The 19,605-nt window shown below is 37.6% G+C and overlaps 1 protein-coding gene across 1 annotated transcript in view; it reads left to right on the top strand.

Moving 5' to 3' along the window:
* NID1 (nidogen 1) overlaps window positions 1-19,605 on the top strand; it is a 110,311-nt gene that overhangs the window by 9,079 nt on the left and 81,627 nt on the right. The window contains exons 2-4 of the mRNA XM_036754231.1: window positions 9,721-10,017; window positions 12,917-13,143; window positions 15,130-15,554. Of these exons, the coding sequence (XP_036610126.1) occupies window positions 9,721-10,017; window positions 12,917-13,143; window positions 15,130-15,554 (949 nt within the window). The remainder of the gene's footprint in view (window positions 1-9,720; window positions 10,018-12,916; window positions 13,144-15,129; window positions 15,555-19,605) is intronic.

Consider the following 19,605-nt stretch of genomic DNA (forward strand, 5'->3'; position numbering starts at 1 on the left):
AAGGGTTGTTTATGCATGTTTAGTAAAATCTCATTAATTTTGGTAATTTAGACAAGTTTAATTTTGCTAAGGAAATCTGGTTTTGTGATATAAATGAATATAGTAAGCTAGATTTTAAGGTACTTCAAAAATGCTAAGAGAACAAATTATTTCCAAATATGTTGAAAGAATCTATTTTCAGGTGGCTACTATTTTCAAATCATTCTTATTTACTCTGTAAAGTAAATCTAGGACCATTACTGGATGTGTTCAGCTTTCTGTGGTGATACCTTACTAGGTGTTTAATGTTTCTTGAGACAAATTGTGTAGTAGAAAGAGCACTGATTTGAATCAGAAACTGTCAGTTTGAAGACAGTCCCTGATACTTGACAAGGTATGTAACTCCAAATCAGTCACTTTGCCTTTCCCCATCTCTAAAGCAGGGATATATTTTATATTGCCATACTTCACCCCATAATCATTGCAGATTTTATGCTAAATTTTTTGCAAAAAAGTGGGGTGGTACCATTTATGTGAAGCTTTGAAAAAACTTGTGCCGGTATTACTTAAAAAACTGTCATTGTGCAAGATGAGGTTGCACAAATATTCGTCAATATATGTTAAAATTGGGAAGATGAAAGTTTTACCATATCATGTGACTTACTCATGTTCCCCTTGCGCCTGCCTACGGCTCTTCGTTGGGTTGAGTGACAATACTGTTGGTACTGCAGCCTTCTAAACAAACCACGCAAGTTGGCTTTTGGGAATATGCTGACAATGAATTCTAGGCTTGCTGCTCACAATGCTCAAGACAGAAATGCATATCCATATGCCACTGGTGAATACATTGCTGCTCTGTTTTACCTTTTAAGCAACATGATGAACAGAATTACACTGTGTGTTGATTACACAATGAAAGGTTATAAACCAATTTTTGGCCTGAAAAACCAGTGTGTGACAATTATGTGGTGAAATACGGTACCATATCTAACTGAGAGGCAGTGAGATGTAGTAGATCAACTGCAGCCTTGAAGGCAGGAAGCCCTAGGTTCAAATCCTACATCTGACAAATATCACCTGTGTGGCCCTGGGCAAATACTTAACCTCTTAGGGCTCTAGGCAGCTTCGAGGCTATAAATTGCAGAGAAGGCGCCAACCAATCTTGGCTGGTTGATCCCTTTTGATTACCAAATCTGATGGACTTTTCTCAGTCCTTATCATTACTGACCTTTGATAAATCTTCCTCTTTTCCTTGAAACACTCTTCTCTCTAGGTTTTTGTGATATGCTGTCTCTTATTTTTCCTCTTCCCTGTCTGACCTCTCTTTTTCCATTTCCTTTACCAAAACTACATCCTAGTCTGGCCTCCTTACGTGACCCCAGAGCTCTGTCCCAGGCCCTCTTTTCTGTTCCCTCTATCTTATTTTACTTGATGACTTCATCATTTCCCATAGATTCAATTATCATCTCTATACTAATGTTTCTCAGATCTGCCTATCTAGCCCTAGCCTCCAGTGTCTCATCTCCAACTACCTATTGTACATCTCAAACTGAATGTGCCATAAGTACTTTAAACTCAACATGATCAAAACTGAACTCGTCTTTCCCTCCAAATCCTCCCTCCTTCTGAACTTCTTTATTAAGGCTGAGGTATGGTATGAGGATAGTTTTCCATCCTCCCAGGCACTTAGAAGTCTCCCCCCATTGCAGTCCACCATCCTCCACTTAGCTGTCAAATTGATCTTCCTAAAACACAGATCTGACAATGGTATCCTCCTATTGAATATAAAACCCTCTGTTTATCACTCAAAGCTCTTCATAACCTGGACCCTTCCTACCTTTCAGGCTTCTAAGACTTTAACCGTGCCCATGGACTCTTTAAAGCAGCGACAGTGGTCTCTGCAATTCTTCAAATAAGACTCTCCATGCCCTGGCTTCAGGCATTTTCACTGGCTGTCCCCCATGCCTGGAATTCTCTCCTCGTCTCCATGTCCTAGCTTAGTCGGTTTCCTTCAAGTCACATCTAAAATCTCACATTCTATAAGAAGTCTTTTCCAGTTTTCCACAATGCTAGTGCCTTCCCTCTTTTGATTATCTCCAATTATATATATATATATACATACATACATATATGTATATATACATATATACATACTATATATATATAGAGAGAGAGAGAGAGAGACAGACAGACAGACAGACAGACAGACAGACAGCTTGTTTGTACATAGTCACTTGCATGTTGTCTCCCGCTTTAGATGGTGAGCTTCTTGAGAGTGGATCCTTAAAAAAAAATCCCAAACTTTCTTTTTGTCCCCAATGCTTAGCACAGTGGCTGGCACATAGCAAGCACTTAATAAAAGGCTTATTAAATAATTGTCTACAAATAATCAGTAACAAGAGAAATACAAATTAAAACATCTTTGAGGGTCCATGTCACATCTATCTGGTTGTCGAAAAATATAAAATAAATGAAAATGGAAATTGTTGGAGAGGCTGTGAGAGGACAGACATACTAATGCATGTTAGTGGGGCTGTGAATTAATCCAAGCATTCTCGAAAATGATTTAGAACCATAACCAAAAAGTCACTATTCCGTGCATAGCTTTTGACCTACCAGGCATATACTCCCAAAGAAGTCAGAGAGAGAGTGAAAGTATCCATAGGTACAAAAGTATTTATAATAGCATTTTTTGATATTACAAAGAAGTGGTATTTAAATGTAATAGGATAGTATTGTTTTGTAAGAAACAATGAAGGGGATATATTCAGAGAAACATGGGAAAACTTTTGTGAACTCATACCAAACGAAGTGTACAGATCCAGGAGAATTAGTACAATACACAGTGAGTACAATAGTATAAAAGAAAACAACTTTGAAAGGCTTAAGAACTCTGATCAATGCAAAAACCAATCATGACTTTAGGTGAAGCATGCTACCTACCTCTTGGTAGAGGATTGCTGGATTAGAGGTGCAGAATGAGACATCCATTTTTAGATAAAATTAACATGCGAATTTTTGTGCTTGACTGTATTATTTGTTACAAGAAAGGTCTTCTCTTTGGGAGGGAGAAAGCATGTGGTTACTGAGAATTCTATCAGCACCTACCCCCAAAGGAGAAGAAACTATCATAGGGCCATGGGATCACAGATTTTGAGTTGGGATGGAACTTAGAAACCATCTAATCCAAAACCATCATTTTGCAGATGGAGAAGCTGAGCCCAAAGAAAGAAGTGTCCAACATTGCACACTGATAAGTGGCAAAGGCCAAATTTGAACCCAGAACCTCAGATTCCATATAGCATACTTTCCTCTTAGAAAAATAGCATGGCATAGTGGAAAAGGTTCAAAACAACAAATAAGAGAAAAAAGCATTCATGAAATATTTAAAAAATTGAAGAGAGGAAAAGAAAGTTTAGAATAGGACATGCATAAATAGATTAGTTTTCTTAATTTCATGTTCAATTTAATATAGGGATTGCGACAAAGTAATTATACGTATTATCTCATTTTATTCTCATAACCACTCTGTGAAGTAGACATTTTGTTATTAACCTTCTGGATGAGAAAACTGAGACTCAGAAATTTAATATGAACTTTAAAAAGTCTGTTATAAAAGTTCACAGTTCTACATGCAGTCTTCTTTTTTCTGATCTTAGTCATCTGAAATGTTCACGTTCACTAATTTTTTTAAAAGTTCATAATAAAAACCCTGAGAAGCCAGAAAGCAGAGATGAGGAGGGAGAGAATTCCAGGCATGGAGGAAAGCTGGTAAAAATGTATGGAGTTGGGAGATGGATGGTCTGTACCAGGAATATCAGGGAGTCAAGTTTCACTGGATTGCAGAGCATCATGGGGGAATGGGGGGAGTAAGTTGTAAGAAAACTGGAAAGGTAGAAGAAAGGGAATTATATCATTGGTAACTTTGGAGAGAGCAGTTTCAGTTTAATGATGATATCAGAAGCCATACCACAGTTAAGAAGAGAGTGAGAGAAAAGGAAGTGGAGGCATTTTTTCATATGGTTGTTGATAGTTTACTTTTCTTCTTTGGAGAACTACCTGTTCATATCCTTTGGTCATTTTTCAATTGACAACTGTTCGTAAGTACTTCTATTAATTCCATATATATCTGAGATATAAGACCTTTAAATTTCATCTTATTATGATTATGTTATGATTATTTACATAGATATAATATATAACATATATATATTTTATATTATTATTATTATTTTGTATGTTATGATTACTGTCCTAGTCTGTTGAGATATTCTGCCATCCAGCTTTGTACTTCCATGTTCCTATCATCTTTTTCATGTAGGTGCTCCTTCAAATGGTGCCAATTGTAATCTCTATATATGCTTTTTCTTCCTGTTAAGTTCTTGTCTGTGACCTCCCTTAAAAGTCCATAAAGTCTGTCTAATATGCAGGAGGGTTTCCTCTAAGTCTTTTGACATTTTGTCATAACATGACACAACATAACTTTGAGCATAACAACTCTCTGTTATTCCTTTCTCATTACATGATCAGCTGATTCCTTTTTCTGTTATACTTTTCCTGGATAACTCTTTTGAAACCTCTTTTTTTTGCACAGGTCCTTGTAGGTAATTCACAAACTGCTCACACCCACCACAAAAATATCCTTTGCCCTTTGAGTCACTTACAATTTTGATTCCTTGGATATTATGGTGTTCCATGATTTTCAGTCATACAGCATCAGGAAAGGCTATTGGGGTTTGAAATATGGGTTTTTATATCTGAGGGCATCTTGGGAATGGTTGAAAGTACTATGCTGTGCCATTTCCCAGGGCAATCCAATATCTCCTCTTTAGGTTCAGTTCCAGTCACAGTTCATGAGACCTCTACAAATCTTGTCCAAAATATATGTATTGATATGCTAACTTGATGGACTGCTCATTCAAGTGCACGATGTAATCTGAATAATAGGTATTCTTCATCTATTTGGTTCTTCCTATTTGACTTGTTAGGCTCTCCTCCTTTGGGATGGCCACAGACTTCATTCACTTATTACACCCTTCAGTCAACTGTGTGACTTACAACGAACATGGTTTGTTGTAGAAAATTGTGGCTGAGAGTGTATGTGTTTCCTTTTCGTCAAGAACAAAGTTGATAAATATGTAGATCATTCTCATAAAGAGTATATAGAGATGAAAAGGCAGTTACATGAGTCAGTGGTTATTATGCCCTATCAATCACTATTTTGGGATAATATTAAATCTGTCATTTTTCTAATCATTCAATATCTACCCTTCATTGAAATATCTTGAAAAATATCCCTCAATGCTTTTAAAACAGGGTCACTTCCAATACAGTTTTCTTCTATATATGCTTGGCCTGGTTCAACCATTCTTTTTCACTTCGACTTATTAATTATAATTTCCATTTCCTCCATAAGATGTCTGTAAAATGCTTTGTAAGTCTCCAAAGTCAGTCAGCTATTATTAGAGAACACACTTGGTACCGAGGTGTTAGAGTCCTAATGCTGTGGTTCCATTGTCATCAATAGGGAGAATAGATGGCCTTAGAAATTCTGGCAATTTTTTTTCCATTTTCAGTTTGGGGGAGAGGAACAAGGGGAAGCGAATAAGCATTTATATAGCACTTACCATGTGCCAGGCACTGTGCTAAACACTTTGTAAATATTATCTCATTTGATACTCCAAAGCAACCTTGCTTTTAGGTGGTGTTATTATCCCCATTTTATTGTTGAGGAAACTGAGGCAAACAGAGATTAAGGGACTGGTCCAGGGACACACAGCTATTAAGCATCAGAGGCCAAATCTGAATTCAGAACTTCTTAACTCTAGGCCCAGCATTCTATCTACTGAACCATCTACTAGTTGTCCTACCATCTATATTTTAGCTTCATGTTCTGGGCAAATTTGATACTCATCAGTCCATCTATGTTCTCATCCAAAGTCATCGATTATAAATGTTTATCAGAATACTGACAAGGACAAAATAAATACCTAGGCACTCTACTAGAGATATTCCACCGGACTCTCTGGGACGAATTGGTCAGTCTCTTCTGAATCCATGTAACTGTTTACACCTCTCTATCTTGACAAATTGTGAGAGATTTTTGCCAAAATGCCTTGCTGAAATCCAGACACATTATATCTATGACATTTCCCTGATCTACCAGGTTATCAACTTTTTAAAATAAGAAAATAAAATATAGGCTACATGAGTGGTGTCCAACTCGTAGATTCCGGCATCTTCGTATTGACTTAGAAAACCACAACTTAACACAGTTTTGTTGTGCTGTATTTTTTATTTATTTTGCTAAACATTTTCCAAGTACATTTTAGTCTGGTTTGCAGCGGAACTTTCAGGCCCAGAATTTAATACCTCTGGGCTACATAATACATCCATTTCACAAATGGGAAACCTAGGACCAAGAAGCCAAAATGCTTGTCCAATGGAACATTAAATAAGGTAATATATGTAAGGCTCATTGCAAACCTTAGAGTGCTTTATAAATGTTAGCTGCTATTTCTTCTTCCTTTCTCCTTCTTTTCTTCTCCTTTCCTTCTTCTTCTCCTCTCTTTTCCTCTCCCACCTTCTTCTTTCCTCCTCTCTCCTCTCTCTCTCTCCTCTTCCTCCTCCCTCTCCTCCTCAACAACCCTGTGAAATAGTTCCTTTAGTTTTATTTGATTATACAGATGAAGAAACTGAAGCTAAGTCAGATTAAATGACTCACTTTAGTTTACACAACTGGTGAATGTCAGAGCTATAACTCTAAATAGGACTTTTGTGATTGTACATCTAGTACTTTGCCCAATATACCACACATTTCCATACTCTTCCTCCAGGGAGTTCATAGAACTTTATGAATAATTATTTCAAAATCAGTGTAATCTTCCCAGCACCCCAGTGCTGGGTCCATTTCAGGGATAATGATTCATGTCTTGAGACTGCTGTTCTTGCATCCTGGAGGCCTTAGAAATATTTTTCAAAGTTGCTGCATTGATTTAAACTCCATTCAGAAATGGCCATTTAAATGAAAACCCATGTGGTCCCCAGAAGCATGTGCTACAGTTGCCTACAAGCAGCCTGTAGCTGCCAAAGTCTTATTCTTTAAGAAAGTGAGTTCCTTTCCCACACTCCCACATGTAACTTTAACTGTGATGTTTGTGCAATACTATATCTTTGGGAGGAAAGAGAGAGAGGGCAAATGTGAGAATGTCTGTGTAAAATTCCTTCCTTAACTTCCTTCTCCATAGCCTGTCCATTTGCATTTGGAAAATAATGTCTGTACCAGTTAATTCTGGGAAACTTTCACCCAAAGTTTGGTCAGGAGAAGGTTTTTCCCTCCACTTTTTTCATAAGTTTCAAAGAAAAATATTTCTTCTTTGGAATAATGAGGTAGCTCAGACAAATCCAACAACTCCAAAACTCTGGAACTCTTCCCACTGCTTCCGCCCCACCCACCAAATATTTTGTCCTCTTTTTCAAACAAATTATGAACTTGCTTTATTTTAGTTACCCCTCTTTTTCCTTTCTCCCATTATGAACATAGACATCATCAGAAACTAAGGTAACAAAAGATAAAAAGAAAAGACAAGTCTCTCAAACCTACAAACTTGCCAATCAACCCAGAAATGGTTAAAGAGTTGACTGCTTAGATTTATGGTCTTGATGTTTATGCTGTTGCCCTTTGAAGGGTGCATGGAATGCTAAGTTTGATTCCGTATGTTGGGGGAGGTCTAGAAAAATTAATTTTAAAAAGTTAAGACCAATAGAGATGAAAAAAGGCTATAAAAATGGGAGTTCTTTTGTAATAGTGGAATTTGTCACCATCTGTGAATTTGAAAGAACAGTGAAGTTTATAAATATAGTACCGGGGACACAAATAGTGTAATGGGGGATTGCCAAAGCCTTTTTAGCGACTTTCTTACAAACTCAAGAAGAGCAGTAATTTGTAGCATAAAAGAGAATGCTGGAATGTGCTGATATATATGAAAATCTACAGAACTGTTTATACCCATTGACCACCCACGGCTGGAAGTATTTCTAAAGACTGTTACTAAAAGGAGAATGAGGTCTATGTGTACAAAAATATTCATAACAATTTTATTTTTAATAGGAAAAAATCTGACAGTGGTCTATATGTCCAGTGATTTGAGAATAATCGAATAAATTGTGGCATACCAGTGGAATGGAATATAATTGACAAATTAATGAAGATGCAGCGAAATAAAGATTCTCAAAAAATGATGTGGAACAAAGAGTCAGAACAAGATTCATACGAATGACAATGATATTTTTAAAAGCAATAAAATCAGTCAACCAGCAAGCATTTTTATTAAGTATCTTCTGTGTACCAGACACTGCTAGACGCTAGAGATACAGAGAGCTGAGAAAAGATTCATAGAGCAAACAAGATGGAGCAAACTGCAAATCCTTTGGAGTTCGTGATTTTACGTGTGATTTTATTCCTTTTGTTATTGTTGATTTGCTCATGTTTGTTGAGATAGTAAGTTTATAATAAAAAAACTATTTAAAGCAAAAAAGAAAAGAACTCTGATTTCATTCATCTTACTGTGGATTCGTCAAGTAGAGAACAAGCTGCTAAAAATCTGGTTTGGTAATTTTTTTTATATGCTTAAATTCTGAAGAAATCTGGTAATAAATCCTCAGGCCTTTTACCATTCATATTTGTTTCTTTCTACCAACCCAGCTCTCTCAGATCAATGGCCGTGGTCTCGTAAATGCATTCAGGACAGTTTCCCCCCTAGGTTTATGTAGGAGTGGAGACAATTTGGCTCATTAGTGACAGTACACCAGAGCTTCTCAATCCTCCCCAGCCTTAGAATAAAGTTTTCTTCTACTTCAATAATTAAATTGCTTTGAATGTTATCTGTGAAGGACTCACATCATTAATTATATCAAATGAGATACTGTATTTAAAGTATTTTGCAAACTCTAAGTGCTACATAAATGTCAACTATCATGGAAATAGAAATAACAGTTCAGTATTGAGTACAAATGATACAATAGGCACTGTGACTTTTGCATTCTCTGGGGTGGTTGTCATAAGTTTTAAGAAAAAAATGAACGTCATACTCATTTATAATTGCCTTTGAGGGAAAAGGACCCACATGTACAAAGATATTTATAGCAGCTCTTTTTATGGTGGCAAAGAATTGAAAATTGAGGGGATGTTCATCAATTGGGGAATGGTTGAACTGAATGTGACAGAATACTATTGTGCTATAAGAAACGATACACAAGCAGACTTCAGAAAAACCTGGAAAGACATTTATGAACTGATGCTGAGTGAAATGAGCAGAATCAGAACATTGTACATAGTAACAACCACATTGTGTGATACTGACTTTGATAGACTTAGCTCTTTTTAGCAATGCAAGGATCTAAGACAACTCCAAAAGACTCACAATGGAAAATGCTGTCCACATCCAGAGAAAGAACTATGGAGTGTGAATGTAGATGGAAGCATACTATTCGCTCTCCTTTTCTTTTGTTGTTTTGTTTCTTCTTTCTCATTAGTTCTAATTCTTCTTTACATCATGACTAATGTGAAAATATGTTTAACATGAATGCATAAGTAGAGCCTATATCAGATTGCACACCATTTGGGGAGGGGGAAGGAGAGGAATGGGGAGAAAATTTGAAACTCAAGATCTTATGGAAGTGAATGGTGAAAACTAAAAATTAATTAATTTTTTAAAAATTGACTTTGGCTTTTTTGTACAGATCACTACAAATGGCCTCATTGCCATGAGTGAACCTCCTCTTGAAGAAGCCAGCCCTGGTCGATTTCCACCTTCCTTTGGAGCTGTTGCACCCTTCCTGGCTGACCTTGACACGACAAATGGTGGAAAAGTTTATTATCGGGAAGATTCTTCCCCTGCTATTATTCAGCTAGCTGCAGATTGTGTCCGAAAAGGTTTCCCTGAGGTCTATTTCCAACCCCAGAGTGTGGTGGTGGTCACCTGGGAATCCATGGCTCCTTATCAAGGCTCAGAAAGGGACCCTACCCAAGAAGGCAAGGTAAGTATATTCTGTTGGGTTCTAACACAAATATTCTTAACATATTCATCAGTTAGTCAACTAGCTTTTATTGTTATATCCCTGGTACTGTGCTAAATACGGGGAATACAAAGAAATGTGAAAACATGGTCCCATAAGGATCTCATATTCTAGTGGGGGAGATAATATACAGGTATCTAGGTAAATACAAGGTTTATACATACATATATGTACAGTGTATGTGAAGGAATCTGAAAAGGAAAAGCATTAATTGCAGATACCATAAGTAAGGAGAAATTTAATGAGATTAAATAGAAAGTTTTAGAGAACATTCCTTTCTTTAGTGAAAATTTGCCTTTTTTTGTATCATCAGCCTTAGCGTAGTGCCTGACACATAAGCACTTAGTAAATATCTGTTGACTGACTGACATCAGCTTGTACGTTAGTTGTCAGTGGAAAACAGTGAGTCCATAAAATAATTTTGAATATGATTGTCCATGGTGTAGTGCTACCTCATGGGTAAAATGATTTATAGTGAAATCCTTTCAGTATTTCCATAAATTAACCTGCAAGAATCGAACCCAAGACAGACCTGCTTGATTCTTAATTCAGTGATACTCCTTTTGAGAGCTAGTGTCTCTGTCTATGCTCACTTGTTACTTAAGTAGCATAGCCATACAAACTAGCACTGGTCCCAAATTTTAATTAAAAGTGATCTCAACATTGGCAAGATGTTTAAATACACACTGGATTGACTGGTGGTCATGTTTGCTGGCCTGAGTTATTTTTGTACCCTATCTGCAAGGCTCTATAAATTGTTTTATTTTTTATGGTGACTGAATAGCTATAAACACAATTTATCTTTGATGAGCATTTTGTTCAAATGGATCTATGATCTCATTAACTCCTTCCATGAACGCAGATCACTATCCATCCATGCCTGCCTATCCTGTATTATTCTCATTCATGTCCACTCAAAGGTTCATCGTAGGAGGTCCATCCCATGGATAACATGGATAACAAAACACATGGCTGTTTAAAACCTTAAGAAGCTTACTACCACCTGGCTATGCTTATAGATATATATATATAACATCTTTAGTAGATATCTTTTAGAATATCAGATCAGAAGTAAAGCTTAAAATACCAAAGGTTTAATGATGGGAAAGTCTTCTGTCATATTTGTATTCTTATGTCATAATTGTATTCTTATAAAGAGAATAATAGTTACTCTTGTTTAATTAGCACTTAACAAAGTGCTTTTCTATAAAAAAGTGTGAGTATATAGGTATACATATATACAACGCATATATATTCAATTTAATTCAATAAACATTTATTAAGTGCCAATCATATGACAGACACTGTGCTAAGTGCTGGAGATACAAATAAGAAAAAGATAGTCTTTGCCCTCAAGGAGCCTACAATCTAATGGGGGAAGACAACACAGAAAAAGACACTGAAGGCAGAGGACAGGGAGAGCTAGGTGGGAGAAGCAATGATATTTCAAGGAGTGGAAACCAAGCAGTTCTGCTGATGGAAAATGGAGAATTACCTGGAAAGTACTGAGCCCTCCCATAAGGAAGGCTCTGGGAGGAGTTTATGATATATTTATATATGCATGATATACACATATATTGCAAATATTATTATCCCTGTTTTACAGAGGAGGAAACTGACGCTCAAAGAGGTTCGTTTTGAACATTTATTAAAGACCTACAGTATTCAGAGTCCAACAGCTAGGAAGTGTTGGGGCCAGAATTTGGACCCAGTCAGGTCTCCTGACTTCAAGTACACTGTCTTTTCTGCTATAGCATATCAATCAGGCAATAAATATTTATTGAGCATCCATGTTTTATTCAGATGAGATCTGTGTATTCATTGGTTCAAGAACTTCTCAGTAAAGAACTTCCCCCACCAACACAAATTGGCACCTTCTCTGCAATTGATGATTTTGGAGAGTTGCCTGGGGACCTAAGAGGTTAAGCGACTTGCTCAGGGTCACATCAACAGTATGTGTCAGGAAGTGACTTGAACCCAAGTCATCCTGACTCTGTAGTCAGCTCTCTATCGTTTTGGAACATTGCTTTTCATGTTTATTGTAAATAACCAAATAATTTTAGAGATACAGCTCAGTTCATCTTTGAAGAAAAAATAATAAAATACATTTTCTACTTGTTAATTTTATTAGATCATCGACCTGAAAGGAATCTTGTGAGGGAATCTAGTCTATTTCCATGACTTTGTCTAGGATGTCATTTATGTTTAGAGCGATTGAGCCCTTCATGAAACATGTTTTATTTTACCAATTTGTTGGCTTTTTGTTGTTTTATTGTTGACTGCTCCTGGAGAGCTCAGAATGAGAGTTTCCTTGATAGCAAGGTCTTGGGCCACACTTTAGAAGTTCCATTGCTGCAATTCTTGGCTAACTTTAGCTATATGGAACTCTTTGTCTCTATATGTGTGTCTCTCTATCTCTCTCTGTATCTCTGTCTCTCTCCATGTCTCTGTCTTTCTCTGTCTCTCTTCTGTCTGTCTCTCTGTCTGTCTGTCTCTCTGTCTCTGTCTGTCTCTCTGTCTCTATCTCTGTCTCTGTCTCTGTCTCTCTCTCTCTCTCTCTCTCTCTAGAGAGAGAGAGAGAGAGAGAGAGAGAGAGAGAGAGAGAGAAAGGTTAGCACTGAAATACTCTTAGACAAAGCTTCAGTTTTGAATATCATGGAAGACTTGTAAATCACTATCTCTTCATTTGGCTAAGATGTTTAATGGTGGAATGAGGTTTTTGAAACAAGGTCAAGGTGCTGCCCTTTCACTGCCTGCACGGGACGTAGCCTGTTGAAAATTATAGGATTGAAGTCAGTCAGTTTGAGCATTTGGGGGTGTTTTTCCAGATTTTAAACTGAATTTTAAATTTTCTCCACAGAGAAACACATTCCAGTCTGTCTTAGCTTCCTCCGACTCCAGGACGTATGCCATTTTCCTTTACCCAGAAGATGGTTTGCAGTTCTACACCACTCACTCCAAGAACGATGAAAACCAAGTTTCTGCTGTGGTTGCATTTAGTCAAGGCTCAGTGGGTTTCTTATGGAGAAGTGATGGTGCCTACAACATATTTGCTAATGACAGAGAATCCATTGAAAATTTGGTCAAGTATGTTTTCTTTGTTCTTGAGTAGACATTCCTCTCCCTGCCATCCTCTGTCCTCGGCTCTTCTCGTTTTTCAAAGTGGCATGGTTATATGCAAAGTATACCACCTGAGGATATTTGCCTCCTATAAATTACTTTTTTAATACTATAATTTTAAATTTTTATTGATAGTATTTATTTTTATGTCAGCTTTGTTTCTAGATATAGCCCTCTTCCTCCACTATCCATGAGTCATCCCTTCTGACAAAGAATAAAACAGAAAGAAAAAAGAAAGAAAAAAAATCAGTTTCATAAAACTAACCAACCTGGGCAGGGGGAGGAAACTGTGGCCTTGAGACCAAATGTGGCCTTCTAGGTCCTCAAGTGTGGCCCTTTCATTGAATCCAAACTTCACAGAACAAATCATTGTTCTGGACCAACATATAGGATCATAGCTCTATAACTGGAAAGAACCTCAGAGACCATCTAATTCAACCCCCTCATTTTACATATAAGGAAGTTAAGTGACTTACTAAGGGTCCTATAGATAGTAAGTGTCATAGGCAAGAGTTGAACCTAGTTCCTCTAACTCCAGGATGAGTGCAATGCTCTTTCCACTGAGTCTAATAATATCTCTAATATTCCACAACCATAGACTATCACCTACTTTTTAGATTTCTATAGTTCCTTTTTCGGGAAAGAGTTCATTCTGCTGTGAGTCAAGTAACCATATGTCCTATGTTTATGGGATTGTCCTGACTGCCAGCAATTTGTATTAGCCTCCCAAAGGGTATGAAGCATGAAACCTTTCTCTTACTGTGAGCCCAGGCTCTGAGAAAAAACACCCCAAAACTTTCTACTAGGACTGGCTTTCAGAGTAGAAATGTACAGAGGCAGCATGTTTCCTTCAAAAGAATACTGGTTTGGGAGTCAAAGGACCTGGATTAAAATTTTGACTCACTCAAAATTTTTGTGTTTGTGGGCAAGCCTCTTAATCTCAGACGTCTCAGCTTCCTCATCTTTAAAATAAGGGGGTTGGGCTAGATGACTTTATGGTCTCTACTAGCTCAAAAATCTATGGTCCTATTTTGTTGTGCAGAATAGGGCAAAGGGGAAAGATATTTATACTGGAGTTTTCTGGAACCCAAATTGTCTCTTTCCCTTTGATTCCCCTCTTTATAATGGGCTGGGCAAGGGGAAACCCCAGCAGCTTTCATGTAGCAAGTTCTGACTTACCCTTTACCTCTCCCGGGGCCTTCCACTGCTTGAGCCTAAGGCATTTGGGTTGATCAGACAACCTATTCAAGATTAAATTCAAGATTACCTTGATTTTTCCAACTTTTCTTACTGTACCTCTAAAACCTTCCTGATTGATGGCACGTCCCCCCTTTCCAATCTATTTGCCCTATGTAGAAATAAACTCGGTGTTGAACATTTTAAGATGTCTATGATATAAGCAAAGTAGTGAAATTTTGAGGAAGGAGTGGGGATTAAAGAGGAAAAGAGTAATCAGGGAAAAAGGGATGGGTTTAAATGGGAGGGAGGATGGGGTATTTTTAGTAGCTTTGGCATTAATCACTAAGAATCGTATTATATGCCAATATAATTTATTTTCACCAATATTTCCACCAATAAGAAGGGAATCAGTAGCATTTTAAGATAAAATAGCTTCTCTTAACTTTACTTTCCAAATATCTCAAAGGGGATTTGTTTAATTGGGAAAACTTTCCTTGGTATTTGTGAGCAAAGAGCTTCCATGCTCATTAATACATAACATAGCGCTGGAAATTCTTGGTCCTGTGGCAGGTCAGATATCCATCCATTTGAACCCATTCTCCCAGTCCCTGCCACTTTTGATAAGCGTGCTATTTTGGTACACTACACTTTCAGATGCAAAGGTCTCAAGGGTAGGGGAGAGTCTGTTTCATATCTGTGTGGGCTATTTATGATTTGTTTACTAATTTTGGATAGGAATGCTTTCTGAGAGTTGCTGTCCTATTTTGTCCCTAGGAGCAGCAATGCAGGACGTCAAGGTGTCTGGGTTTTTGAGATTGGGAGCCCTTCCACTGCCAGTGGTGTGGTGCCAGCTGATGGCAGCCTTGGATCTGATGGAGCAGAATATGAAGATGAGGAAGATGAAGACTATGACCTGGTGAGCGTGTCTGAGAGGTCCCTGGGCTTGGAGGATGTGGGCACCACAATTGACCCCTACGATGTCCCCAGGAGGGGGGATGAAGACACATATGATTTGTTAAATCCCATCTCCCCACGTCACACCAGTACGGAGAGACCACCTCCAGAAGAACCTATTGTGGTGGATCAGTACCCGGATCCTTCTACTAGGGGAACAAATTCATTCCTCTACCCAGCTGAAGGATTTCCCCAGGAGCATCCACAGGTCATAGACGTGGATGAAGTAGAGGAAACGGGGATTGGTAAGGCCATTCAGCTTGCTATGGGTCCATGTTTGGAGACTTTCCTTTGAGAAGGGAGGATTAGTGTTTGAGTTGCCAGTGGTACAAAATACAGATAATACTGCTAGGTTTGCAATCTGGAATTCATAGAATTTATAATTGAGAGTGAACCGAATGATTATATAGATCAAGAGTTTTTAACCTCATTTCCAAAGGTTCTCCAAGGTATCTGTGGCTAGATTTCAAGGGGTCTATGAATTGGGATATTTAAAAAAAGCGCATCTTTATTTTCATTATCCTCTAATTGAAAGTTAGCATTTCCTTCAATTATTTAAAAGTATTCTTTTGAAAAGGGGCCTGTAGGCTTTACCAGAATACAAAAGGGGGCCATGACAAAAAAAGGTTCAAAATGGCTAGTCTAGTCCGGTCCCCCTCATTTGACTAATAAGGAAACTGAGAGTTGGGTAGAGCAGCAGTGTGCTGGTAAATGTTTAACAACTGGCTCTCCAAAAAAAAACCCCAATAACAACAAAAACCATGTATACACAACATGTTCTTTAGGTTAATCTGCATCATTAACATTTTCTCAATCACTTTCTTAAGTCTAAAAAAATCAACAAACCAATGAGTCAAGCCCTGATTTGTAGCATTTGCCAATATCTAAGGTGTAAATGCTCAGACTAAAAATTTAGCAATTGACTTTCTCTCATGAGCCTCTTTGAGCTGGCTCTAGCACACCCCTGTGATGCAACATGAGATTGGAGCAGAGAATGTGGCCTGATGGTTTGTAAAACCCACAGTTAGAGAGAATTGTAATGTAGACCTCAGGCCTTCAGAGACTGAATAGCTTTTTGGAGTTGGGACCATGCCTGGGGAGATGATGTCAGAGTGCTTTCTCATCTCTCCTAGCATTCCATCCCACCCATTTGAAGGGATGCTTAGAAAATATGACCTTGAGAATCATATTCTCTTATTTATAACTCTTAATGTATAAGATAGAATGTAAGAGTGGAAAGGGTCCTTTGGGTCATCTTGTCCACTCAATGAAAAAGTCTCTTCCATCCAATGTTTTCTACTAATGGAGAACTCTCACAAGGCAGCATGTTCCATTTTTGTTTTAAAAAAAAGTTATTTATTTTATTCTGAACTTAAGAAATAAAACAAACATTTCCATAACACAGTAGAATAAAAAAAGATGGTTGTACACAAAATTGCCAATCTATTGTGTACAACTTGCTATTCCTTTTAAATATATAATAAACTTATCATGTAACTTTCTTCTTTTCCCCTTTTTTGTTTCCTCCTCCCAACCTAGAGATGGCTACCATTAGCCACAAATATGTATATATAAGAAAAATCATTCTATACATACTTTTATTTATCAGTTCTTTCTCTGGGTGCAGAGCAGCTTCCTTAAGAGATCCTTTATAGTTAATATGAGTATTTATAATAGTCAAAATGACTTAACAATATTGCTGTTACTGTATACAATGTTCTCCTGGTTATGCTCATTTCGCTCTTCATTATTTTGTGCATTCTCAATCACCTCTAATTGCTAAGAAGCTCTTCCTTATATTGATCTGAACCTTGCCTTCTCCTCCTCCTCCTAGTTCTTACCTTAGCACTTAAACATAATAAGTAATTCTTCTTCCATATTATAGCTCTTTAAATACTCTAAGATAGCTTGATTTCGCTTCTGAGTCTTTTCCTTGTCTGACCTGAGCATCCTCAGGCCTTCCCTTTATCCAACCAGAAATAATTTTCTAAGTTCTGTCCATGGTATTTAGGGTAGCGGGTTGTTTTCCTTTTGTAACGCCTACATTTATTGCTGCTGTGGTGATCTGTAAAAACAACAAATACAATATGACAAAACCCTGTTTTTAAGCTAGTCTTGGGATATAGGATTTAGTAACCTGTCAGGATAATAGATAGGATTTTAATAGATGGAAAGGACCTTTGGGATCACCTACTACCCTCCTATTTTATAGATCAGGAAACTGAGTGTGAAAGGTTTCGCCTAAAGTCCCACAGGCAGCAGGGGACAGAATTGGTATTTGAACCCAAGTGTTTTGGTTCCAAATCCATTGTTCTTTCCACTAAACCATGTTGGTCATGTGTATGTTTCTGAGGCACAAAATCTGGCCTGCAGGCATCTGCATCTATGTTATAACATTATATATATGCATATATATATATATATATATAATATATATAAAACATTATATACATAATTATATATAATAACATTATATAATTAAACACATATATAATTATATATATAGCATTATATAACATGTTATAACACAACCCAGGGCTGTCCAACCTCAGGTTTTTATTGAAACAATAGACAGCATATTTTGATTTGCCATTTTAGTGAGAGCTCTGCCGTAGCTTGGCTTCCTTTACTAAAGCATTTATGTAAATTTCTATGCTTGTAGGCAGGCCTCATAAATCACACTGCCAGCCTTTGCCCACGGGCCGCATTTTGGACAGCCCTGACATAACATAACTTCTTGCATTTCCACCAAAAATAACATGTTCATTAAAATTTTTTTAATGACAACATGGTATAATTCAGCAAAATAGATTTAAATGGGATGGACCCAAGTAGAAAGAACTCTGGGCATGGTATCAGAAAAACCTGGGTTCAAATTCTACTTTAGACACAAGCAGTGTGACTCTGCACAAACCACTTAACCACTCAGTGTCTCAGTTTCCTCATCTGTAAAATTAGGGGGTTGGGCTCGATGGCCTCTAAGCTCCCATCTAGCACTAAGTCTATGATCCTATGATCCAAAGATACATGAAATGCTTTATTCATGATGGGCCCATGGAAGGTTAAGGCAAGTGTTATCTCCATGTTAGAGATGAAGGACTAAGGGTCAGATGAAAGATTTGCCTGTGACTACATGGCCAGTCAGGATTCTGACTCCCCGACCAAGGCTCTTTCCACAGTCTCACCCTACCTTTCTAATGACACTGGCACAGTCTTATCCCCTTCGATAAAGTTATTACAAGGCCTTGGAGAAGTTTTATTGTTTCATTTTTATCTCCTTATGATTTACTACATGGCTAATAAAGGCAGTCGTAAGTCATATTTTGTAATTGAACCTCACTGGAAATTCCCAGTGAAAGAAACAGGCAAGACGTGGAGATGTGGTGATATTCTGATTTCATGAAGGAGCTGACAGAGGCAGAGAAAGGTGCTGATTTACTCCAGATCACATAACAAACTGGTGGCAGGATGAGGAAAAGACTGCCTTATTTTGACTCCTGACCGAGAACTCAAGGCATCTGTGTTCCCTCCTTTAAACATTTCATCATTGGTGTCTTACACGATACTAAAAGTTCTTAGGAACGTGGCAATCTGCCGCTTAAAACTATGTTTCCAATTAATCTTCACCAGATGTTTTGGATGCATTTCCCTCAGATGTACTTATTCACTTGCAGATGTCTACTTTGATTCTCATTCTGTTTCCTGCCATGTTTCCACCCTATCTAGGTATGTCTGAATTTCTCATTTGTGAAAAGATCATATTTTAAGCAAGACCACCTCCACTTCTCCTAACCTATGGTGGGATAAATTCATGTCTGTTAAAAGGAGATTTTTGCTAGTAAAAGCCTTGAACTGAAAACCAAAATCTGGCCTAAAATCAGGTGTTATTCTCTCTCTTGCTCCTTCCCAGCTCTTTGACTGTTTTCTTTAGCAAGTGAAAAATGACTTCACCCTAGCCTTCAATGTATTTGTGATGTTATCTGTGGAGACCCCCACTGACAGACAGGCAATGGGGAAACTACTTGAAAGCTTGGGGCACAGTTGGAGATTGGGTAATCAATAGCATTACAAGTGTGTTCGTTCAGTTAAAGGCCCTGATTTCCTTTCTTCCCAGCTCCCTCTTTATGCATGCCCTGAAAATGTCCCTTATGTGATGCCATTCCTAGAGGATTAATAGAAATTACATGTGATTAAATTTCTATTGCTTTTGACTTCACTCATGTGTTAGCTTCTAATTATGCACGGGATGGTTATCACAGCCAGAAACTTGCTCCCTGTTGTGTTCAGATAGACCAC

Source organism: Trichosurus vulpecula, chromosome 4 (genome assembly GCF_011100635.1).
Source record: "Trichosurus vulpecula isolate mTriVul1 chromosome 4, mTriVul1.pri, whole genome shotgun sequence".
Taxonomy (NCBI): Eukaryota; Metazoa; Chordata; class Mammalia; order Diprotodontia; family Phalangeridae; genus Trichosurus; species Trichosurus vulpecula.